General features: G+C 37.1%; 1 protein-coding gene and 1 long non-coding RNA gene across 2 annotated transcripts in view; one reads left to right on the top strand and one right to left on the bottom strand.

Moving 5' to 3' along the window:
* Positions 1–1930: 1930 nt before the first annotated feature.
* LOC135108749 (uncharacterized) overlaps positions 1931–20650 on the bottom strand; it is a 95606-nt gene continuing 76886 nt past the window's right edge. Inside the window, 24 exon segments of the mRNA XM_064019831.1 lie at positions 1931–3955; positions 6167–6323; positions 6897–7010; positions 7483–7650; positions 8039–8281; positions 8779–8955; positions 9728–9948; positions 10794–11059; positions 11361–11542; positions 11865–12024; positions 12475–12608; positions 13202–13387; positions 13781–13919; positions 14410–14558; positions 14824–15006; positions 15457–15665; positions 16101–16281; positions 16685–16885; positions 17042–17223; positions 17511–17646; positions 17840–17971; positions 18181–18366; positions 18516–18653; positions 20195–20330. Of these exon segments, the coding sequence (XP_063875901.1) occupies positions 3816–3955; positions 6167–6323; positions 6897–7010; positions 7483–7650; positions 8039–8281; positions 8779–8955; positions 9728–9948; positions 10794–11059; positions 11361–11542; positions 11865–12024; positions 12475–12608; positions 13202–13387; positions 13781–13919; positions 14410–14558; positions 14824–15006; positions 15457–15665; positions 16101–16281; positions 16685–16885; positions 17042–17223; positions 17511–17646; positions 17840–17971; positions 18181–18366; positions 18516–18653; positions 20195–20330 (4120 nt within the window). The 3' untranslated portion in view covers positions 1931–3815.
* Positions 3748–11837, top strand: LOC135108812 (uncharacterized). Its single transcript, XR_010272476.1, has 3 exons — positions 3748–3878; positions 10872–11018; positions 11324–11837. It is a non-coding gene; the product is annotated as an uncharacterized LOC135108812 (long non-coding RNA).

Below are 20650 nucleotides of genomic sequence, written 5' to 3'. Positions count from 1 at the left end.
TTATACCAAAATTGTGCATCCAAAGCTGTGTGGCGCGGGGCATTAATGTAACGCTAACAGTTAGTGAATCAGGGTTGGGGCTTTCATAAGAACTTTTCTTTTATATAAGAGGCCTAGGCCAAGAAAAAAAAAAATGAAGAAAAAGGATCGCGAGTGCCATTTCCCGAAGCGATGCCAAACAAAAATCAAATAACAGGATAAATGTCTTCAAATCTCGCTTTCGAGAGAGTTCGTCACAGGGAGGATGAAATGCAGAAGTAGGCAGGGAGTTTCAGAGTTTAGTAGAGAAAGGGACTAAAGAAAAAGGGATTAGTGGAGAGCGGTGATGATTCAGACGGTTGGATGGTCCTGAAAAAAAAAAAAAAAAAAAAAAACGTATGGAGTCTAGTACAGCGAGATTTGTCAGAATGTGCGAAATTTTGTCGGCTTGGACCACGCGGGACATTCACGAGTTGATAGATGGAGGAATTGTGGGTTTGAGGCATTGAACAATAGTAAGTTTGCTCTGCCCCAATAATTAAGGAGCTAATCATTTCATTGTTCGCCAGGTAGAAGAACAATGGGTGGATGGAAGGAGGATGTAAATCAGACTGAAGAATAGGTGGAGGAACTGCATAAAAGATGATTACAGAAACAAAAGGCCTGATTAGAGAAGTATTCAAAAAGGGCATTATGGAGGAAAGTGGTGAGAATAAGCAATCCTACATAAATATTGAAAATTGAGATGGAAAATGATACTACTGTCAATTCCCATGAAGAACTTCTTGAGATTAGTAAAGGTTACTTGCATGAAGTTCCATCTGTTCTTCTCTGTACATCCTCCCTTTCAGCCTCCATATTTTATGATGTCACTATTTTTAAACTTTGTAGCTAGCTATTTTTCCCCCTCCTCCAAGGTCTTTTTTTTTTTTTTTTGTCAACTTCATATTTCACTCTACCTCAGTTTAGAATGCCAAATTTGTTATGTCGACACACACAAGTATACCTCCATCACAAGTCCTTTATGGAGAGGGATGACACTGCTAGATCAACTATTCATTCATGCCAGGATGAAAACTAATTAGGATCAAAATTAATAGTAATTTTTTTTATTTGCTTTTATTGATAGTATCATATACAGAGGTATACCTATCTATTTATAGGAGGAGAACTGAGTAGTTCACACTGGATGATAATTATTAACTGCCCAGCAACAACTGAACTGACAAAATTTTACAAAAAACTGAACTTTTATCTGAACTGACAAAATTTTACTAAAAACTTAACTTTTATTTGAATGCTTTTTAAATAAGTAAGACCAGGTACTTTCACTATAAGGCAATTCTGGATAATGAAATATCCTAAATGTACTTGCTTTAGTCTTGCTGCAATTTGTTGTTGTGCATATACTATATGGTCTAAATGTCAAATTAAAAGTTTAATTAGGATAAAATGCACTGTAGCTTAGTGTGTGCTTTAGAAGGGCAACATGCAGATTCAGTGTATGAGGACATGTAGCCTCCCCCTGTCTTGGACGCTTCTAACATCAACAATGTACCACAACTGGATATCAATAGACACGACACTCAATACTGTTATCTTATCTACCATAATTTATGGAAGACAACGTTTCGCATTGACCAGGCATCACTATCACATGCAGTTGACAGAGCTGCAGCTCCCTAGATACACATTAAATGAGCTTCACATCATTCTGACTTACAGTAACAAGTTGGGAATTGAGTGCTAATGGACAAAAGACAACACAGACGGAATTTCCTATGAATAATAATTATAGTACAAAATAAAGCTCTCAATCAAAGCATGAAGTAATCCTTGGCTTCAGTTCTCAAAAATTAAATAGACAATAAAAATAATGCATATAAACTTTGCAGCCTTGTGGCCCCACGTTGGGGTGATGGCACCTCTAACACAGGCTGCTTGGCAGTGGAAATATGCAAACTGTAACATTGGTACACAAGACATTGGACTAATGAATCACATCAATGCTTATTTGAGAATACAATATAATACATGTTACAATGTATTATTGATTCTTCTGTCACCACAACTCCTGACACTCAAATTTTGCCAAGTGGCTGTCTTAGGTACTAGATTTCAGACACTGATAATGTGCATTTATAAAGCAGTAAAGGAAGCAAAATGAATGATGCTTAACATTATGATAAGACACGAATAGACGGCTTAAATTTATATATATATATATATATATATATATATATATATATATATATATATATATATATATATATATATATATATATATATATATTGTATTATATTATATAACTATGGTTCTCTTAGAAATATCTGAAAATATTATTCTGAAAGATATTTTAATGTATTGCTTGATGATGCAAATAGTATCCAAAGCACAGTGGTGGTGGTGACAGAGGAGTCAAGAGTAAGAAACACTGTCAAGTCCCGCCTCAAGATGTCACACGAATTTCACTTTATTACAGTCTTCAGATAGTTATTGCACCAAATTCAGTAATAAAATATGCCTTTGTTACCTGCACAAAATCACTGTACTTAACTTGGATGTTAAGATTGCAAGAATCTTTTTTTCTGGAAAGGATATTTCTGTACAACATACGTTGTAAATATTTCTTGAAGTACAGTATGATATGTTTGCTCATGTATGATAGCGACCATTCACTTTGCTATTGGACTTTTAATGTGTCTATTTAATATGAGGAAAGAGGATTTGTCATGTTAGTTGTATTAACTACAATTACAAGTAATGCATAACCCTTAATTGTTTGGGGCAGATGAAGTTTACACAAGCCAGTGTTTTGCAATATGTGCTGCTTTTTAAGTAATGTTACATATTGAATGGATCAATCAGCCATGAACTGTGGAACTTATCCTCTCTTCCAACACAGGCTTTCCTTCTTACTACTAAAGTCCAATGTATATGAGGCAATACTCTTATTTAACACTATCTAGACAGCAACAACTTTGATCACCGCTGCTTTACACATTTCCTAAGAGCAGTAAAATATGGCATTCTCTGGAGTTAAATATTTATGTCAACAACAAGTATTATTTTTACAGAGCACTAAAATACAGTAGTTACCTTTATTACTCCAAGTCCACATCAAATCTTATGATATACAGCAGCACACTTCTAAGATTATCAAGGTAGCTACCACTGTGCAAGGAGGGAATGTTACTCTTCCAAACAAGAGAATAATACTGAACTTTTTTCATCCATCTACAAGTAAAATTCACATTCATAAAATTAATAAGAATAGCTCTGACCCTATTCTGAATTCTATCCTCTATCATTAAAAGGTTGTATACATTTGTGCAAATAAAACCTGCAGTCTAGAAAAATCAACTAGATATGGTAGGTTATACAAGTTGGAAAATCAGTCAGGCATACTGATTTGATGTGTGTATGCATCTAGACTCTGCTACTGTACAGTTAATGGATATATACACCAGGGAAAGAATATGCCTCAGGATCATGTTGCTCCTTATTCTTCCTTGCATGACGAAACCTTGCACATTCATTCCTGTTGGCTAGGACGCTGCATCAATTGAGAGGGTTCATAAAATGTAGGCTGTGGTTTTTGTCGCCATCCTACACTGGTTTCATTATAATATTACAAGGAGATGTGTACTATCAAAATACACTAAACAGGTAACAAGAAAATCCTTCATGTATTTCCTGGTTAATTCATTTGAGTGAAGACCAGAATGGTAAAACATGAACTAAGATATTTGTGTTTTCTCTTTCAGGAGAACGATGACTCTCAAGATAAGATTCGAGGCTGTAGCTTGATTATCACCAGGAAGCAGCATGGCCATTACCCTTTTTGTGTGATCTGGACGACTCCTCCTGTCACAGGCAGCGTGGAGATGTTCATGAGGTAAGCATCCACCTCTCGTGCTGCCTGTCGTCCTTCATTGATAGCCCACACCACCAGGGACTGACCTCGCCGGCAGTCTGAAGTAAAGCAGACAATTAGTTGTTATTGAATAGGCTCTAATGGGTACCATGTTCTCTATCCATATATCTATTTTGGATGAGTGAAGATCATTACGGCCCTAAGTACTTTTCACCTACCCATTTATTATTCCATCTAGTTTCATACACCAACACATTATTCTATAGAGTTGAGGGATTTGGTGCATAGTATAGCCATCATGGTAGACCAATAAATACTTGCTCTCCTTCATACACAGTTAATTTCTTTATGGTTTGTCAGACTGAATAGTGGCTTGAGGCAGCCAGTCCCCTACTTAGAGCATAAAAATGTTTCTCCACACTGGACTGTAGAATGGTGGTGGATTATGGCTGTTTAATTTTAGTCCAATCTGACCAAATGTAAAATGATGATAACAGGGGTTATAGATGTTTACATCACTTATTTTATGCTTATTTTTAAGGAAACAGACAAACTTATTTATTATAAAGAAATTGCATGAGATAAAAAGAATCTCTCAAAAACAATGAGATTTTCAGATTTTACATAAAAAGAAAAAGGGAAATAGGCCACCATTTCTAAGACAATATGTAGGTGTTGAAAACAACTCTGCAATGTGCGTGACACACTCATCTGCAGAATTTGTTGTCCAATACCTACATTTTGTTGAAAAAAAGATATTCCCTTCCTTTTGTACTTTATCTAAAATCTGGTATCACCATCATATTCCATACCCTAGAAAATTCTATCACCAACCATAATATTTATTTACAACAACAGCTTGTTAATTCCATGAAAATTCAGCACAGAATAAGTGTTATAAACACTTTGTCTCAAACTTGTACTTAAATGTGTTATCTTTTTTACTCTTATTAATCTTGAAGATTATCAAGATGATCATAACCTACTCTTATTAATCTTGAAGATTATCAAGATGATCATAACCCACTGTCATTATATTTATTGTTGTCCAGTGATAAAGTGGACTACAGAGAATAAGAGATTTAATTTCTTAGTGTTAAGAGACAAACTCAAAGTAACTATCTATATTAGAGCCAATGAGGCATAATTTTTTTACAAATATCCTCTAAACTATGGGTTGGATCCATATCACACTTTGGTAAAACTTGTTTGACACTGTCCCTAATTTATAGCACTACAGTGCATTGCCAGGTGTGTTTCATTAAGGAGTCTACTCTTGGCTTCGAAGGTGAAGTCAGCAAGAGCCGGATCAACATTCAGATGGGACAGTTTTACATGATGTAAATGTGACATGTAAAAGGGATGTGGGAGGAGAGGAATGCAAGAAGGGAGGAAAGGGAAGATGTCACCTACAACCTTCCCTCAGTGAATGTCTGCTTGGGTCTTGCCAGCTCAACCTTCAAAACCAAGAATTGGGTCTTGCCAGCTCAACCTTCAAAACCAAGAATAAACTCCACGCTTGGCAATGAACTGCAGTGCCATAAATTATCCAACTGTTTTTGGGAAACAGGCTGATCACAGTCACCATCAAATCAGTAGCAAACTTATAGAGCAGCTTAGATTTCAGTTCCTGTGCTTCTTCCTTCAGCACTGGAGTAAAACTCTTAGCCACTTGAAATGTTGCAGCTTAGACATCCCATTTAGTGAATAAATTCTGCACCATTAATGGATGATTTTGGAATAGATATTTCCTTGTTTTCCTCTATTAGAATATTCCAAAATCATCCTTCTATGCTACAGAATTTATTCACTAAATGCATGTCTGAGCTGCAATGTATTAAGTGGCTAAAAGTCACTGACCATCAGCTACAAGTTTACAGGAATAGTTTAGGCTCCACCTATTAGCCAATGAATGAAAGGATAGGAAGGAACAGACTAACTATATAGAAAGGGAAAAGGAATGAATTCTGGTTACCTACATCACCATGAGAGTTTTGAGCACAAGAGTAGATTGATGACTGTGAGATACCAGAAAGAATGAAAATAGAAGATTAAATGTTAGAGTTTTCAGAGAATAATCCTGATATGCTTTGGTGGGGGACTGTGTTAAGTAAATATACTGTGGGGAAACATCCTGTGGGTCAGAGAGAGAGAGAGAGAGAGAGAGAGAGAGAGAGAGAGAGAGAGAGAGAGAGAGAGAGAGAGAGAGAGAGAGAGAGAGAGAGAGAGAGAGGTGGGGGAGGGTTAAATGATAAAGAAAAATTTCTATTAATACTCTTGAGGGAATAAGGAACCAGCTGCAGACTTACCTCCTGCAGCAAAGACTTTATCTACACTGGTGGAGTATTTGCCATTGGGAGTGCGGATGTTGGAGCGTGGGTCCTGCTCCAACTCTAGCTCAGAGATGATGTACTTCTCAGGTCCCAAGAAGCCCATGGCCAGTAGCACCATATCAGCCTTGTAAACCTATGAAGTAAAAAAGGAACATTACATGGGGTTTCAAAATAAAACTTGTATCTATTCAATTCTAACAGCTGGCTGGAAAAAGTGAATGTACTGAAGACGCATGTATTTCACTGTATTTCAACATAACTAAAGATCTTCAATCTGTAAAATTAAATAATAAAATTGATGGAGAGTTCAGGAAAATAGGATTTCTTCCACTCCTTGCTGTCAATAACAAGTAACTAGGGGGTTTTCTTTTCAAAGTGACATGCTTTGGGTTCCAAGTTAATCACATCATGGTATGTGAGGGGGTTAAAAGTGTCATGGAGAACATGTAGTTGATGAGTTGGTAATGTCATCCAGTCCAGGGTCTCAAACTGTATAATAGAATGGCCTGTTTCTTTCTCCAGTGCATTTCTCAATAATTTTTGACTGAGTGAATCTAGGAGCTGATACTCATCCCATCAATCCTGAGACTTGCTACCTTTAAAAAAAAATCTTTAAAAAAAATTTAATCAGTCATACTATCACTATTGCACTCACAACTTGGATTAATGAATTAACTTGATAACCATTATCATGTGAAACACTCACCTTCTCTGACCCTTCAACTTCATCCATTTTCCAGCGACCATTTTCATCTTTAGTCCATTCCACCTGAATGGTGCGCACACCTGCCACCTTCCCTGACCCATCATCCAGGAACTCCTGCAGGAAGGTTGTCATCTCTTATCACTCACTGTATTTTCAACTTTCACATGTACAAAAAACAGTAATACATATGTATGCAAAAAAAAAAACCAACTAATTATGAAATATCTATATTTGTATTCATATTTATTAGTTTCATTTGCAAATTTTCATTGTTGTTTTATTTTATGTTTGTGTTATAAAATTAGAAAGCAAAGATTTTGAGAATGTATGGAAAAGTTTACTTCAGTTTTTGACAAATTTTTACCAAACAAATCAATTACAAAAACTGGAATAACTAAATAAATGTAAATTTGGTCAAAAAACTATGTTTCTCTCTCTCTCTCTCTCTCTCTCTCTCTCTCTCTCTCTCTCTCTCTCTCTCTCTCACACACACACACACACACACAATGATGTGGCACAGTTTAGCAGTAATGATATGGCATCAAGAAAACATTGCCACACTTCAGACAAATGATCAGTAACATACCTTCGTGAGCGTGCTGTACGCTCTTGGGTCTTTGCCAAACTTGACCTTCACTTCTTCATGTCCATAATCCACCTTGAACACTCTTGGGAAAGTGGGCCATGGGTTGTCGTTGCTTCGGGAGGGTGGTGGCTGAGGCAGGATCTCAAATGTGGTGATTGATTTTGCTCCCTGAAATAAGACACTTTGATGGCATCTTTTCAGAGTTTGCCTAATACTTCATGGGCATATGGAGCTCAGCAGCTACATAGAGATCTAAGCTAAGAGATAAGAGAGCCTTGGTGGAATGAGCAAATCAAGAAGAGACAGAGAATCTTGAGCTTATGTGCTCTATGCTGAAAAATTCTAATAATGGTGAGGTGTTAGGTTCCTGTCCATGGTTGAATTTATTTCCTGGCACCACCAATCAGAGGAAGCTACCAAAGCTGCACAGTACTAAGCAGGAGTAAGATGCTCGTGTCATTTAGAAAGCCTTTGCTTTACCACTACAGCATCCGTTATGGCTCAGGAACAGATTTTCATCTATAATATTCCAGTTGGTGATCAAAGGTTGACTTACCTGTCTCAAAGATGTTCCAATACAATCACAACCAGTATCACCTCCACCAATAACAATGACATCTTTGTCTTTTGCACTGAGAGGAGTGACATCAATCTTGTTCCCCATTTGTTTCTTCTGCCAGGTCTCCAAGAAGGCCATGGCAAAGTGGATGCCTTCCAGTTGCCTGTTGGTGATGGGCAAGTCTCTGGGCCAGGTGGCACCCATACACAACAGTACAGCATCATGCTCATCCTGCAGTTCCTGTAAATCAGAGAGGCATGCATGTATGATTTTAGCAGAGGGTTATCATCATTAACAGTTCTATTTCCTATCTAGTCTTGATTTAGAAAACAAAACCATCATAATATATCAAACATTAGATCAAAAGAAAGAGCTAAAGAAGCATAAATAATCAAGGCGTGGATAGCCAAGGAGCCCAGGGTGGGAGGTGTCCTTTGGTTGAGTTCTAACTTATGGATAGCAGTGTATTAAGATGCAGTTCTTTAAACACTAGTTAGGCTTCAAATATACCTTCTAAAAAAGAGCAATAAGTATAACATTAAAATCTTAATATCACTTGGTATGAGTGCAAAAAATGTCCACTATACTATTAAGATGGACATAATATGGTGAAAGAAGGGATATGGAGAATAGTGAGTAAAAGTAGGGATGGAACTTGCAAGACAGTAAGAGATGAGGTTTGTAGGCTAGCCATACTTTTGAATTCAAAATATACAAGATATAAATTTCCACCTTACCTTTGCAGAGATATCTTTCCCAACATTGACTCCAGTTTTGAATGTGATGCCTTCCTCTGCCAGTAGGTTCACTCGCCTCTGTACCACTTCCTTGCTCAGTTTCATGGTGGGGATGCCGTACTGCAGCAGCCCTCCCACTCGGTCATTACGTTCAAACACGGTCACCAAGTGGCCAGCCTGTCGGCAGATATTAAAGATTCAACTTTCACCATTACATTTCCACTGCTGATATGAGAGCAGTGTCTATTCCTTGAGAAATTGATAGATTAATTTGACACAAGGGAGTTTAAATTCTTTAACTCTTGACTTTACAACTTTTGAACTGCATCTCAAGATCATAAGGTTCTAAATTGTCATGTACTGAACTTAGGAGCAATATCACTCATGGTACTTTGCTTGGTTGCCTTATGTACATCAAGTCAGCATTAATAATATGCTACATTGTTCATTCATAACAAGAATCTGTGGCATAATAAAATGGCCATGGTATTCTGTCTAGAATTCAGTGGCAAGTCTCTACTGAACTCCTTAAAAATTTTAATTTAAAAACAATATGAAAAAATAAGCTGCAGTATTATGATAATTCTCCCCCCTCTTATATCTCTAGAACAATGAAGAATTCATCATCAGTAAAATTCAATCATTAAGCCTTTTCATAAGCACTTAAGCAAACCAGTCATTTCAATGGTAACAGCACTGAAAGGAAAGCTACAGAACAGCATCCCAGTGCACATGATGATGCAGCTACCTTGTGACTGGCTGATGAGATGCCTAGAAAAATACCTGCTTTGCTCTATGTGTGGAATAATAGAGTTATTATATAACAATGATTGATAATGAAAATACTGCATATAATATAACTTAGTAAAATATATTGGTGCAATTATCTTGGGCAACCTTTATACTGGTTGTCAACTATCTTCAGGAAATAGCAACCACATTGACTTACTTTATTGAGCTGATGAGCTGCGGCCAAACCAGCAGGTCCTGAGCCAACCACAGCCACCTTCTTGCCTGTCCTCACCAGTGGGGGCTCTGGCTTTATCCAGCCCTGCTCAAAAGCATGGTCAATGATGGAGCACTCAATGTTCTTGATTGTGACAGGAAGTTCATTGATTCCCAAGACACAGGCACCTTCACAAGGAGCAGGGCACACTCTGCCAGTAAACTCTGAAGCACGAAGCAATTCCACATTATAGCTCATCAATCTGACAACAGTATACCAATATCCTACTAACTTCTGTAAACCCAGCTCTATCAAACCTAAACTATTCACAAGCTGGTAAAGTTCAATAAGTATTTTCAGCCAGAATATCATGCCACACTTTCCTTACTGTTGAGTGTTAATTTACTGCACATGTAATATTCTAATTATTCTCATCATAATATAATACTGCCCATGTAATAATATTTTAATTATTCTTATCACAATATAATAATTTAATTGTTATTCTCAATATTTTCAAACCTATCAAATACAGTGCTTAACTTATTCAAGAACTTTAGCTTTTCATGTGGTTCTCTTGGTCACACATGGTATTATTTTCAGTGAACATCAGTTGGAAGTAAATTTCCTATGAAAAAAAATGTAGTGAGAAGACATGCACATGCACGCACTCTATTCATTCCTGATTTTTTGCTATTTGTTAATCTGGTGAATCTTATTTTCTGCTTAAACTTCAGAACACTTAGCACACAGAGGAGATGGACTAAGGGGCTTTCCATAATTTTATTTGATGTTCTTATATTTCTTTTTGGGGTTGGATGGCTTAGTTTCATGAATAATGCTTATACAAATGCTCTTACTCTTTAGAAGCTGCTGATGACATCTATTACAATCTTCATACCTATTGGTTTATTAAATGACACTTTTTCAATTTAAATTCATAGTTAAATATTTTCTCTACAATGCTGCCTTCTATTCAGTAATGTCTCTGTTAATTATATAAAGGTAAAGAAAAGAAAAGATAAATTTAAGTTAGAAACAATTATATGATAAAAAGTGACAAACTTACCAGGGAAGTTATTTGTCTGGAGCAGTTGGTTCAGAGCTTCCTTCCAGTTGTTGTTGAATACAAGATCATTCCACTTAGGGATGATGTTCCCCAGCGGGCAGCCGTGAGAGGACTGGCAGAAGGGCACACCACACTCCATGCACCGGGCAGCTTGTGTTCGCAATCCTCGTCTCACTCCCTCAAAGTTGTAAATCTCATTCCAGTCCTTTTGCCTTTCAGCAGCAGGTCGGTACATTGAGGTCTCACGCTTGTACTTAACAAAGCCTCTGAAAAATTATAATTACTTCCCATCAGCTTCCTATTTAACTTGAGATTGATATCTAGAACCAGTGATATTCTTGCCATATAACATGACAGGTACTAAACTTTTTCTAGTGATATATTCTTGCCATGTAACATGACTTAGTAGGTACTAAAACTTTCTTAGAATAAATTTACTGTCAATTAATTTTTCACTTGTCACACAGAAAATTTTAAATAATTCAGGATCGAAGCACAAACATCATGAAAAAATAGGAAATGAATTGCAGGATGAGGCTACTGCCCAGAACCCCAACACAAGCATACCTGGTCTTGTCAAGGATTTTCTCAAGCCGTTTCTTCTCCATGGCGGCATCAGTGACGGTCTCTTCAATATCCTGCACAGGAGATGTTGGCTTCTCAACCTTGGGAGTCTCAGGTACAGGCTGGGCTGCAGCCTCCTTCTCAGCTAGTTGTTTCAAGGCTCGCTGGTACTCATATGGGAACACCTGAGCACATAAAAAAGTTTATGTTAAGTTCTCTTAAAACAATACATTCATATTTTGTAGTGTACAAGCTACTTAAGGCCATTAAAAATAAATGCTGGCAATAATGACATTCATAAAGCAATTTTAATTTCACAATATTTATGACTTAGATCTTTGTATGCAAATGCTGAAAGGACTGCTGCTTGTGTTTTGTGTTAAGTTCAAGAAAATTGGCAACATGTCACATTATTTGAAGTAAGTATCTGATGTAGCTGTATCTTATAAAATATATGGTAACTGAAAAGTTTAAACCTAATGAAGTATGTTACTACAACACAGTTACCTTCACAAACTTAGAGGCCTGTGCTGGCCAGTCCTTGAGCAGGTCAGCAGCCACAAGGGACCCTGTCTTGTCGTGGAACTGATGAAGCAGATCCTCCACTAAAGACAGGTCTTCAGACATTTCCAGTGGCAGTAGCTCTACCATCTGCTGGTTACATTTCCTGGAACATAAGCAAAAGATATTTAATTTCCAAACATGTTTTTTTTTTATTTACAGTTCTCATAGTAAACACAGGATTCCTTACAATGAAGAGATTAATTTAAATATCGGAAACTGGAATGGCTAAGAATAAACAAGTCAGAATAACTTTCATGAGAATATGATTACTAGTGGAATGTTACCCACAAGGCCTTGTACCAGGATCAGTGGACAAGAGTAATTATTCAGCATAGGAGTGAAAAAAATGCAAACATAGATGTACATATTTGAAGAACCATCCTTGCCTGGGAAGGTTCATCAGTAATACAAAACTCCAAGTGAACCACACTTATCAATGAAACTGCTATGAAGTGCGTGTGGCCACCACACTCAATCACTGATCATGTGACAAGGCCTTCACGTTTTTACAATTCTTCTATCTTCTATCAGTAAAAATACAAGAATTCCTTACTTAGAGAAGTCATTTTTAGTGTCCAGCACATAGGCAATGCCACCAGACATTCCTGCAGCAAAGTTGCGCCCTGTTGGGCCCAAAATTACTACTTGTCCGCCAGTCATGTACTCACATCCGTGGTCTCCCACTCCCTGAGGAGCATTTCCAAAATTGTAAAGCAAATGTCATACAAACGTAAAAAAAGAAAAAAAAAGTTTTAATTATTTTTACATGACCAGAAAATACTAGAAATGGCTACTATGTTAGAGCAATGTGTGCAGTATTCTGCTTTTAACTAGTGTGCCACCAATGACTAATTTACAGCTTTCAATAATGTTTGCAGCATATGAATTTTAAGGATTTACACAAATCAATTGATGAAGAGCATGATAACTTCTGAACTTTCACAGATAGTGAAGTACAATTCTATTTGCTTAAAAATAACCAGACCAAGTAGTCCCAATAGACAATGAAGTCACTAGATATATATATTCCTTCCTGAGACTAATTTACAGAGATCCTTGTTCATAATTGAGCTTAAGAGCACAACATTTTTCACGCTATTATTAAACTCTTTATAAACTTGTTCCTAATAGTTGCTGTACACCTTGAGAACTAAATCTATGGTTACTGGGTTGAAAAATGTTGTCCATCTAAATGGGTGGTTTAAGGTGACATCAGTAACAGCACAAGCACACACACTTCCTCTATTACATCAGCATATCACACTAAGGAGGAGGTTTACCTCAACCACAGCAATGGCTCCAGAGTTGCGAACACAGAACCTCTCTGCTGCCACTCCTCTGAAGAAAGCTTTCCCTGAGGTGGCTCCATACAGACACACATTGCCTACAATAACATTATCTTCAGTCTTGTAGTCTTCAGATATGTTCTTCTGGGGGTAAATCACAATCTCACCTCCAGACAATCCCTGAAAATTAGAGTAAATATATAAAGCATGTCTTGGTGCTTGCTTTAAAAGAGAAATATGCCATAAACAATAATCAATAATATTTTGATAATCATGTACATTCATATGCCTACACTAATATTTACTTTTCAAAATCCTTTATGGGGAAAGCTATGGCAGAAAAGTTTCACTAGCACTGTAACTCATCTGATCAACACTTATTCTTTATTCTAATTCCTCATACCTTATAAAAAAACATTCCCATTACATAAATTGGATAATTCCACTTTCATTATTACGTAGCTGTCATATCAAACCATCAAGGATTTCTTTATCATATTAGCAGCTCATAATCATTGCCTCCCATTTGTACATGCAATAATTTAAAATTCACAGCAGTGATGATCTCCTCACCTTGCCCACATAGTCATTGGAATCTCCCTCAAGAGTGACGGTAACACCCTTAGCCAGGAAAGCACAGAAGCTCTGGCCAGCTGAACCTGTCAGGTTGATCTGGATGCTGTTGTCAGGAAGACCCTCCTCTCCATACTTTCTGTGGAAGGATTTTTTTTTTTTTTTACAAGAATGGCTAATGGATTGCACAGTGGTGGGACTAAAACCAGTGAAGACTTATGACTGTATGAGACAGCATTAAATGTCATAAGAACTAGCATTCTTCCAAAAGGGAAGAAGCCATTCCTATCCATATGTGGTGAATATTGTTAGTATACTTTCTTTTCCAGGAGAACCACTAGAGTGGGTGTTGTAATCATCTAAAATTGCATTTAGCTATTTGACTTGTGTGGAGGAACCAAAGTCTACTTCCATCACAAACATGTATAAGAGGTACAACAAAAACTATACCAACGTATGTAGTGTTTTCATACAAATGAGTTACAAGACTTAAAATAAGATTAATATTCTTGTTTTAATTTCTCAGTGATGCATTGAACCTTAAGAATATAAATTACAATGCATAAATAATTTATAAGCCTTTTTTGGAACCTGACAGAGTAAAGAAGCTGAAAGATGAATGTACTTACAGAGCAATGTGGTAGGACAGAGTGGATGTAAATGCTCGGACCTCATTGTGGATTGTGGTGTTGATTGTGACATTGTCAGAGTTACCATTCAACACTGACTCTGCCTCCTTCAAGATCTGCTGGTCCATGTGAGTCTCAAGTCCAAAGTCCTGAAATATGATAATGAGACCAATCAATTTCCATCATCTCGGGTTCAATGTAACAACTGCCAGCTACATGATGCTCTGATAATCTTGAGATCTTGAGACAGACTGATCCCTGGGAACACAGGAAATGTAATATGAAAGAACCTGCTATCTGACTCACAGAAATCACAGGCTAATCAATCCTTCTAAATTATACCCTACTTTCAACAACCATATTAATATAACAAGCTGTATAATTTCAATAAGAAAGCATCCTGTATTGGCTTACCTGCTTTACTGAACCCCCAACAGTGTTTGTTCCGGGTCTAATTTCAAGTGCACTTTTCAGTATCTGAGACATGTCCAGGAGTTTGGCCTTATCTGTGCAAGATTCACGGACACGAAGCAAGTCAGTGCGACCCACAAGATCCTGGAACTTGCGAATGCCCAAGGATGCCATGCACTCACGAACCTGTTGACAGTCATCATGACAGTATTGGAGAGAGCACCTTTGTTAAAAAATATATATATATAATATTATTATTAATTACCAGTTTGAAAGAATAGATTTCTATCTATGTTTTCATGGGCAGGCTTTGTAATAAGGTGGCAATTCACCAAGTAATGTACACCTTGTCTGTGCATTCCTTTGGTTTCTACATACTTCCAGATTACTTATCTTGCTTTTGTTGGTTCCCTCAGAAGCAGTGATGTCCACTTCAAAATGATTTAACATTATCTTGTTTTCATTTCTCACTGATGTATTCAACCCTAATCCCATTTTTAAAATATTATTTTGAAATTAATATCTAACTGTGGAAACTGTAAATTCATGACTGAATTTGGAAGCTGAAAGTTTTGAAAATAACTCACAAAATAAGAATACAATCAGTATTGTATTATTAATTCTGTTATAACTAACCTCCTCAGCCAGCATGAACAGATAGTTAACAACATGTTCTGGTTTGCCCTCGAACTTCTTCCTCAGCACTGGATCTTGAGTAGCAATACCAACAGGACACGTGTTGAGGTGACACTTGCGCATCATGGTGCAGCCCATCACAATGAGAGGAGCAGTGCTGAAGCCAAACTCATCAGCCCCAAGTATTGCTGCTACTACAACATCAAAACCTGAGGATGAACAGTGCATTTTTAATAAAACAATTATTTCCAAGGAAGTTGATAAGCAAAGATAAAGCCAAAAAGGTCTTGCATCTGGATCAGTCAGACAAGTTCTCACCTAATGACACAATTGGATCTCTACTCATATTTGTATTTAAGTGGGAAGTTTCATATTGAATGGGAGGGAAAAAAAAAAATAAATAAAATAAAATAAAATCAGTTGATATATCAGTTGAAAAGTGTTATTAACTAAACTGGAACTAACCATGAGTCAAGGAACTAAACCATGATGAGTCAAGTTATTTATTTATCTAAATACTAAGTCAGCAATCCCAGACAAAGCACCACACACTTGTAGCTCTGTTGCCTCCTGATGGAAAGGGATATATATACTGGTCTCTAAATTAGAAAAGAAAACTTTTGGAAAGTTTGTGAGATTCTCACCACAACGAATTTGTCCATCAGCTTGCAGGACCACCCTTGACCTCAAGTTGTTGAGGACAAGTGTCTGGTGAGTCTCAGAAATACCCAACTCCCATGGCAGACCAGCACTCTTGATGCCTGTCCAGCTGCTGGCTCCAGTGCCTCCGTCGTGTCCAGAGATAGTGATGTGCTCAGCCTTGCCCTAAAAACCATATATATATACATACACATGTATACAACTTACTTATTTACTGCATCTGGGAAGCCATCACTGTTGTAATAACCATCACCATCAAAATAACACCTGCATCTCATGACACCAGCAGGTTAGGGGATCCATTCTCAAGATAATTTTTTAATCATGAAGAGGCATTCTGTGTGTGTAATACAGTATTAAATTCTAGCACACACATCATAAATAAAGAAATCTAATTGATGCAGTTATGAAAAGAAAGACAATATGCAAGAAGGTAACAAATCAAAAGATACTATGTGACCTTATAAGTACCAAAACTGAAATATACAAGTGAGAGAAAAAAAAAAAAAAAATGCAATAACAAATAGAGTGATATATCCAAACAGTGGAGATAAGAGAAGAACTTTACCTTTGCCACTCCAGATGCCACAACACCAACGCCAACTTCTGAGACAAGCTTGACAGAGATGCGAGCACTGGGGTTTGAACACTTGAGGTCATAAATGAGTTCAGCCAAGTCTTCAATACTGTAGATGTCATGGTGGGGTGGAGGGGAAATGAGACCCACTCCAGGAACTGAATGTCGAGTTTTGGCAATATCATCTGTCACCTAGGAAAGTAAAAGGTTTATATATTCCATCATAAATTTGGAATAATGCTCAAAATAAAACAATGCTCAAGACCAAATCCTTTAAAAATATGTATATAAAGATTAAAAGGCCAAATCCTTTAAAAATATGTATATAAAGATTAAAATGTAACTCACTTTATAACCCGGCAATTCTCCACCTTCCCCAGGCTTGGCTCCCTGTGCCATCTTGATCTGCAGGTCATCAGAGTTGGCCAAATATGAGGCAGTCACACCGAACCGCCCTGAGGCAACCTGCTTGATTGCAGAACGTTTGTTGAACTCTGGATCTTGATTTATGTATCTGTCAGCATTCTCTCCTGAAAGTTTGGAAAAAATAAGCTTCATAAGCTCATTTACATAATCACAACAGAATAATGACAGGATTTGTCAGACCCATAAAGAATCCTTAGTGGAATTATTGGGAAAACCAAGTTATCATATAACTATCTTACAAAACAATCACATTTTCAGTAACTACACATCACTGTATTAAAAAAAATACCAACATCACTGTATTAAAAAAATACCAAACTCCATAATTTCCAAACCATACTACATGTTATAGTATCTAAAACTCTCTGCACACAACACAGCAAGCACTTGCCTCCTTCTCCCGTGTTGGACTTTGCTCCCACACGGTTCATGGCGATGGCCAGGGTGGTGTGAGCCTCAATGGAGATAGACCCGAAGCTCATGGCTCCAGTAGCAAATCTCTTCACAATCTCTGAGGCAGGCTCCACCTGTTGGAATAGCAAGAATCACATAAATCATGTACATAAACATACTTTGCAACTATTCTCTCAAGATTAATAGACTTTACTAAATCATAACTGCAAAACTACTATAATGACAAATTTAAAAATCATATACTTAACATATTTGTGAAAGAAAATATAATTTACCAATAAATATACATTTAAACTTGAAGCTCACCTCTGATATATCAATAGGACTGTCTCCCTTGACAAGCTCCAGCTGTCCACGCAGAGTGCAGGCCTGAACACCCTGGATTGTCGTCTCCTTGAATTTGTCATACTGGGACTTATTGTTGTTTTTTGCAGAATCCTGAAAAGATTAAAAGAATCATAAGTTTTAGTATATACCTTCTACTAACACAATGCAGTTATACTACTACTTTTTATTATTATACATAGGCATTACATTTGAATTATTCATTCCCAACACACACACTGAGTAACAAGTATTACACACATCTTTTCTCAAGTAGGTATTTTCGTGCAAAATCCATGTACAGTTCTACACAAAAAACATACCTGAAGATCTGCAATTGCTGATGGGTCATTCATGTGCTTCTCTCCACCATTCCTCCAGTGGTAAAATCCAGGGTTTCTCAGCACTAAAGTGTCACATTCACGGTCACTGTAGCTCAGGGCATGTCGATCCACCATCTCCTTGCTCACCGTCTCAAATGTCACACCACCAATCCGTGATGCAGTACCCTATAATGAACAGTTATCAGTATACAAGAGAACTGTTCAAAACAAGACTGACTGTATACTATTAAAAACAGATCATTACACATCGTGGTCATGGTTCTTATACCAAGAAAACTTCGTAAATTATGCACACACTATTGTAAGTCACTTACCTTAAAGCACTTATCAATAATTTCTGAGGAGATGCCAACAGCCTCAAAGATCTGGGCACCCTTGTAGGACTGGAGGGTGGAAATGCCCATCTTTGCCATCACCTTGGACAATCCACGTTCCATTGCATCAACGTAATTCTTTGGAAGGAAATGCACAATGATTTCCAGTGAAGTAAACACTTTTGAATTATAAAGAATAGCAGCAGAAATCACCATTTAAGACATGTATGTTGAGTACAGAACTGTAATTCTTGATTTTGAGGATATTAGTATCACATATCAAATTATTCTACTGGCACTATACAGTTTTTTGCCAGCAATACCTACTGCTTCACAAATAGTGACCACTTCTGCTAATGTACGAAGAAAAGAAATAAATTTAAAATTGCTCTTTCTGTAAGAAAGATGGCTCTCTAGGGCATAAAATAAAAGCATGAAAGTAAAAATGACTCACTCTGCATGACAAAATAAAGGCACTGGTACCTGTGCAGCTTTCAAACCCCTATTGCATGAACAGGCAAGCAGAGGCACAAGACGAGGCACATTTCTCAAGTCTGTGTGCACAAGCAAGCCAATGTATACAGAAACTTGAAATAACAACTGTCTTCCAATCCATGATGGGGTGACTTGTAAAACAGTGGCTGTTAATTAAGGTTCAACACATAACCATCTTTTCTGTCTGACAGTCAACATGTTTAGCTTACAGTGAGAGATACCAGATTTGAACCCTAGGCCAGACTGAGCCTTTGCCTACACATTGCAAGCCCTGTTCACCTTGCAATGAAAAGAGGAAGACTTATAATCCTGCTCTAGACTGCGTATATGTTGTATGCGTATGAGAGAGAGAGAGAGAGAGAGAGAGAGAGAGAGAGAGAGAGAGAGAGAGAGAGAGAGAGAGAGAGAGAGAGAGAGAGAGAGAGAGAGAGAGAGAGTAGACAGGAAGACTAATAAACCAATAGAATGAGACAAAGTGACATTCATATGGTTGGATTGACAGGAATGGAGTTCATAATAAGATATTGTGGCCAATTCTATTGACAACAGAAAACACCATCTTTGTCAAAAGCAACTGCCCAATTTAGAGTCAACATCTTAACAACTAAAAGGTAAGTGTGTCAACAGAAAGTGATATGGAGATGTAGAATGGATGACAAGAGATAAGATGCAGTGAAATATCAGGTCAGAGAGCAGCCTATGTGAAAAAAAAGGAGAGAAAAGAAAGTGAGATGATCTGAGCAAGCAACCAGGGATATAAGGACAAGAATTAACAGAAACTCATTTGTTGTCACCATCCCCTTGTGGTGGTACTTAGGCATCAGATACAGCTAGTGAGAAAAGTTTTGGTAAAATACATAATGTGAATGATAAAGGCCAAGTTCATAGAAGAGTATGAATGCAGAATTAGCAGAATTAAAGACGTAAATGCAAAGTGATTCTCTGTAAGCCGAATGGTCAAGACAGAGAACTAGAGGAAGCAGGATGCAATGTGTTTCAAGAAGTAAAGCTACTGACTTTTCCCACGTCGATCTTCTTGGAAGGATCCTTGGGAGACGCATCACACAAACAACAACATCAAAAAAAGGCATCATCATTATGTATGTTTATATTAGTTCATCTTTAAACGAAATTTGCATTACACAAAGAGGACAATTTAATGTTATCATGTAGTAGCAACTAACCTTGAAGATATCCTTTTCTGTGAGAGAGGAATTGATGACTCCCTCTGCCAGCAAGGTGTTCATGGTCTCAAACACCAGGTAGGGACAGATAGCGTCGGCTCCATACCCAAGCAGGACACACATGTGATGCACTTCTCTGCAGGTTACATGATAAATGGTTAATATAAATAAGTAAATAAATAAATAAAAAAAATAAATAAATACATAAATAAATAAAAATAAACAATCTAGTGAAGTGTAGGATAGTTTACTCTAATATCAGGTCTTTGAAATTTCTTTAAAGGAATGATCATGCACATGTATCTATTCATTTAAATCAGTGCAACTAATTTTTACATGCTTCAGACCTCTCTGTTATACTGCAACATTATCAGACATCCATTGCATATATCTTATTTTTGCAAAGCCTTTTCATCATCCTATTCTCATTCATTCTTCCCAGGTGAATATATCATC

Source organism: Scylla paramamosain, chromosome 2, assembly GCF_035594125.1.
Source record: "Scylla paramamosain isolate STU-SP2022 chromosome 2, ASM3559412v1, whole genome shotgun sequence".
Taxonomy (NCBI): Eukaryota; Metazoa; Arthropoda; class Malacostraca; order Decapoda; family Portunidae; genus Scylla; species Scylla paramamosain.
This window is presented reverse-complemented; position numbering and strand designations above follow the sequence as displayed.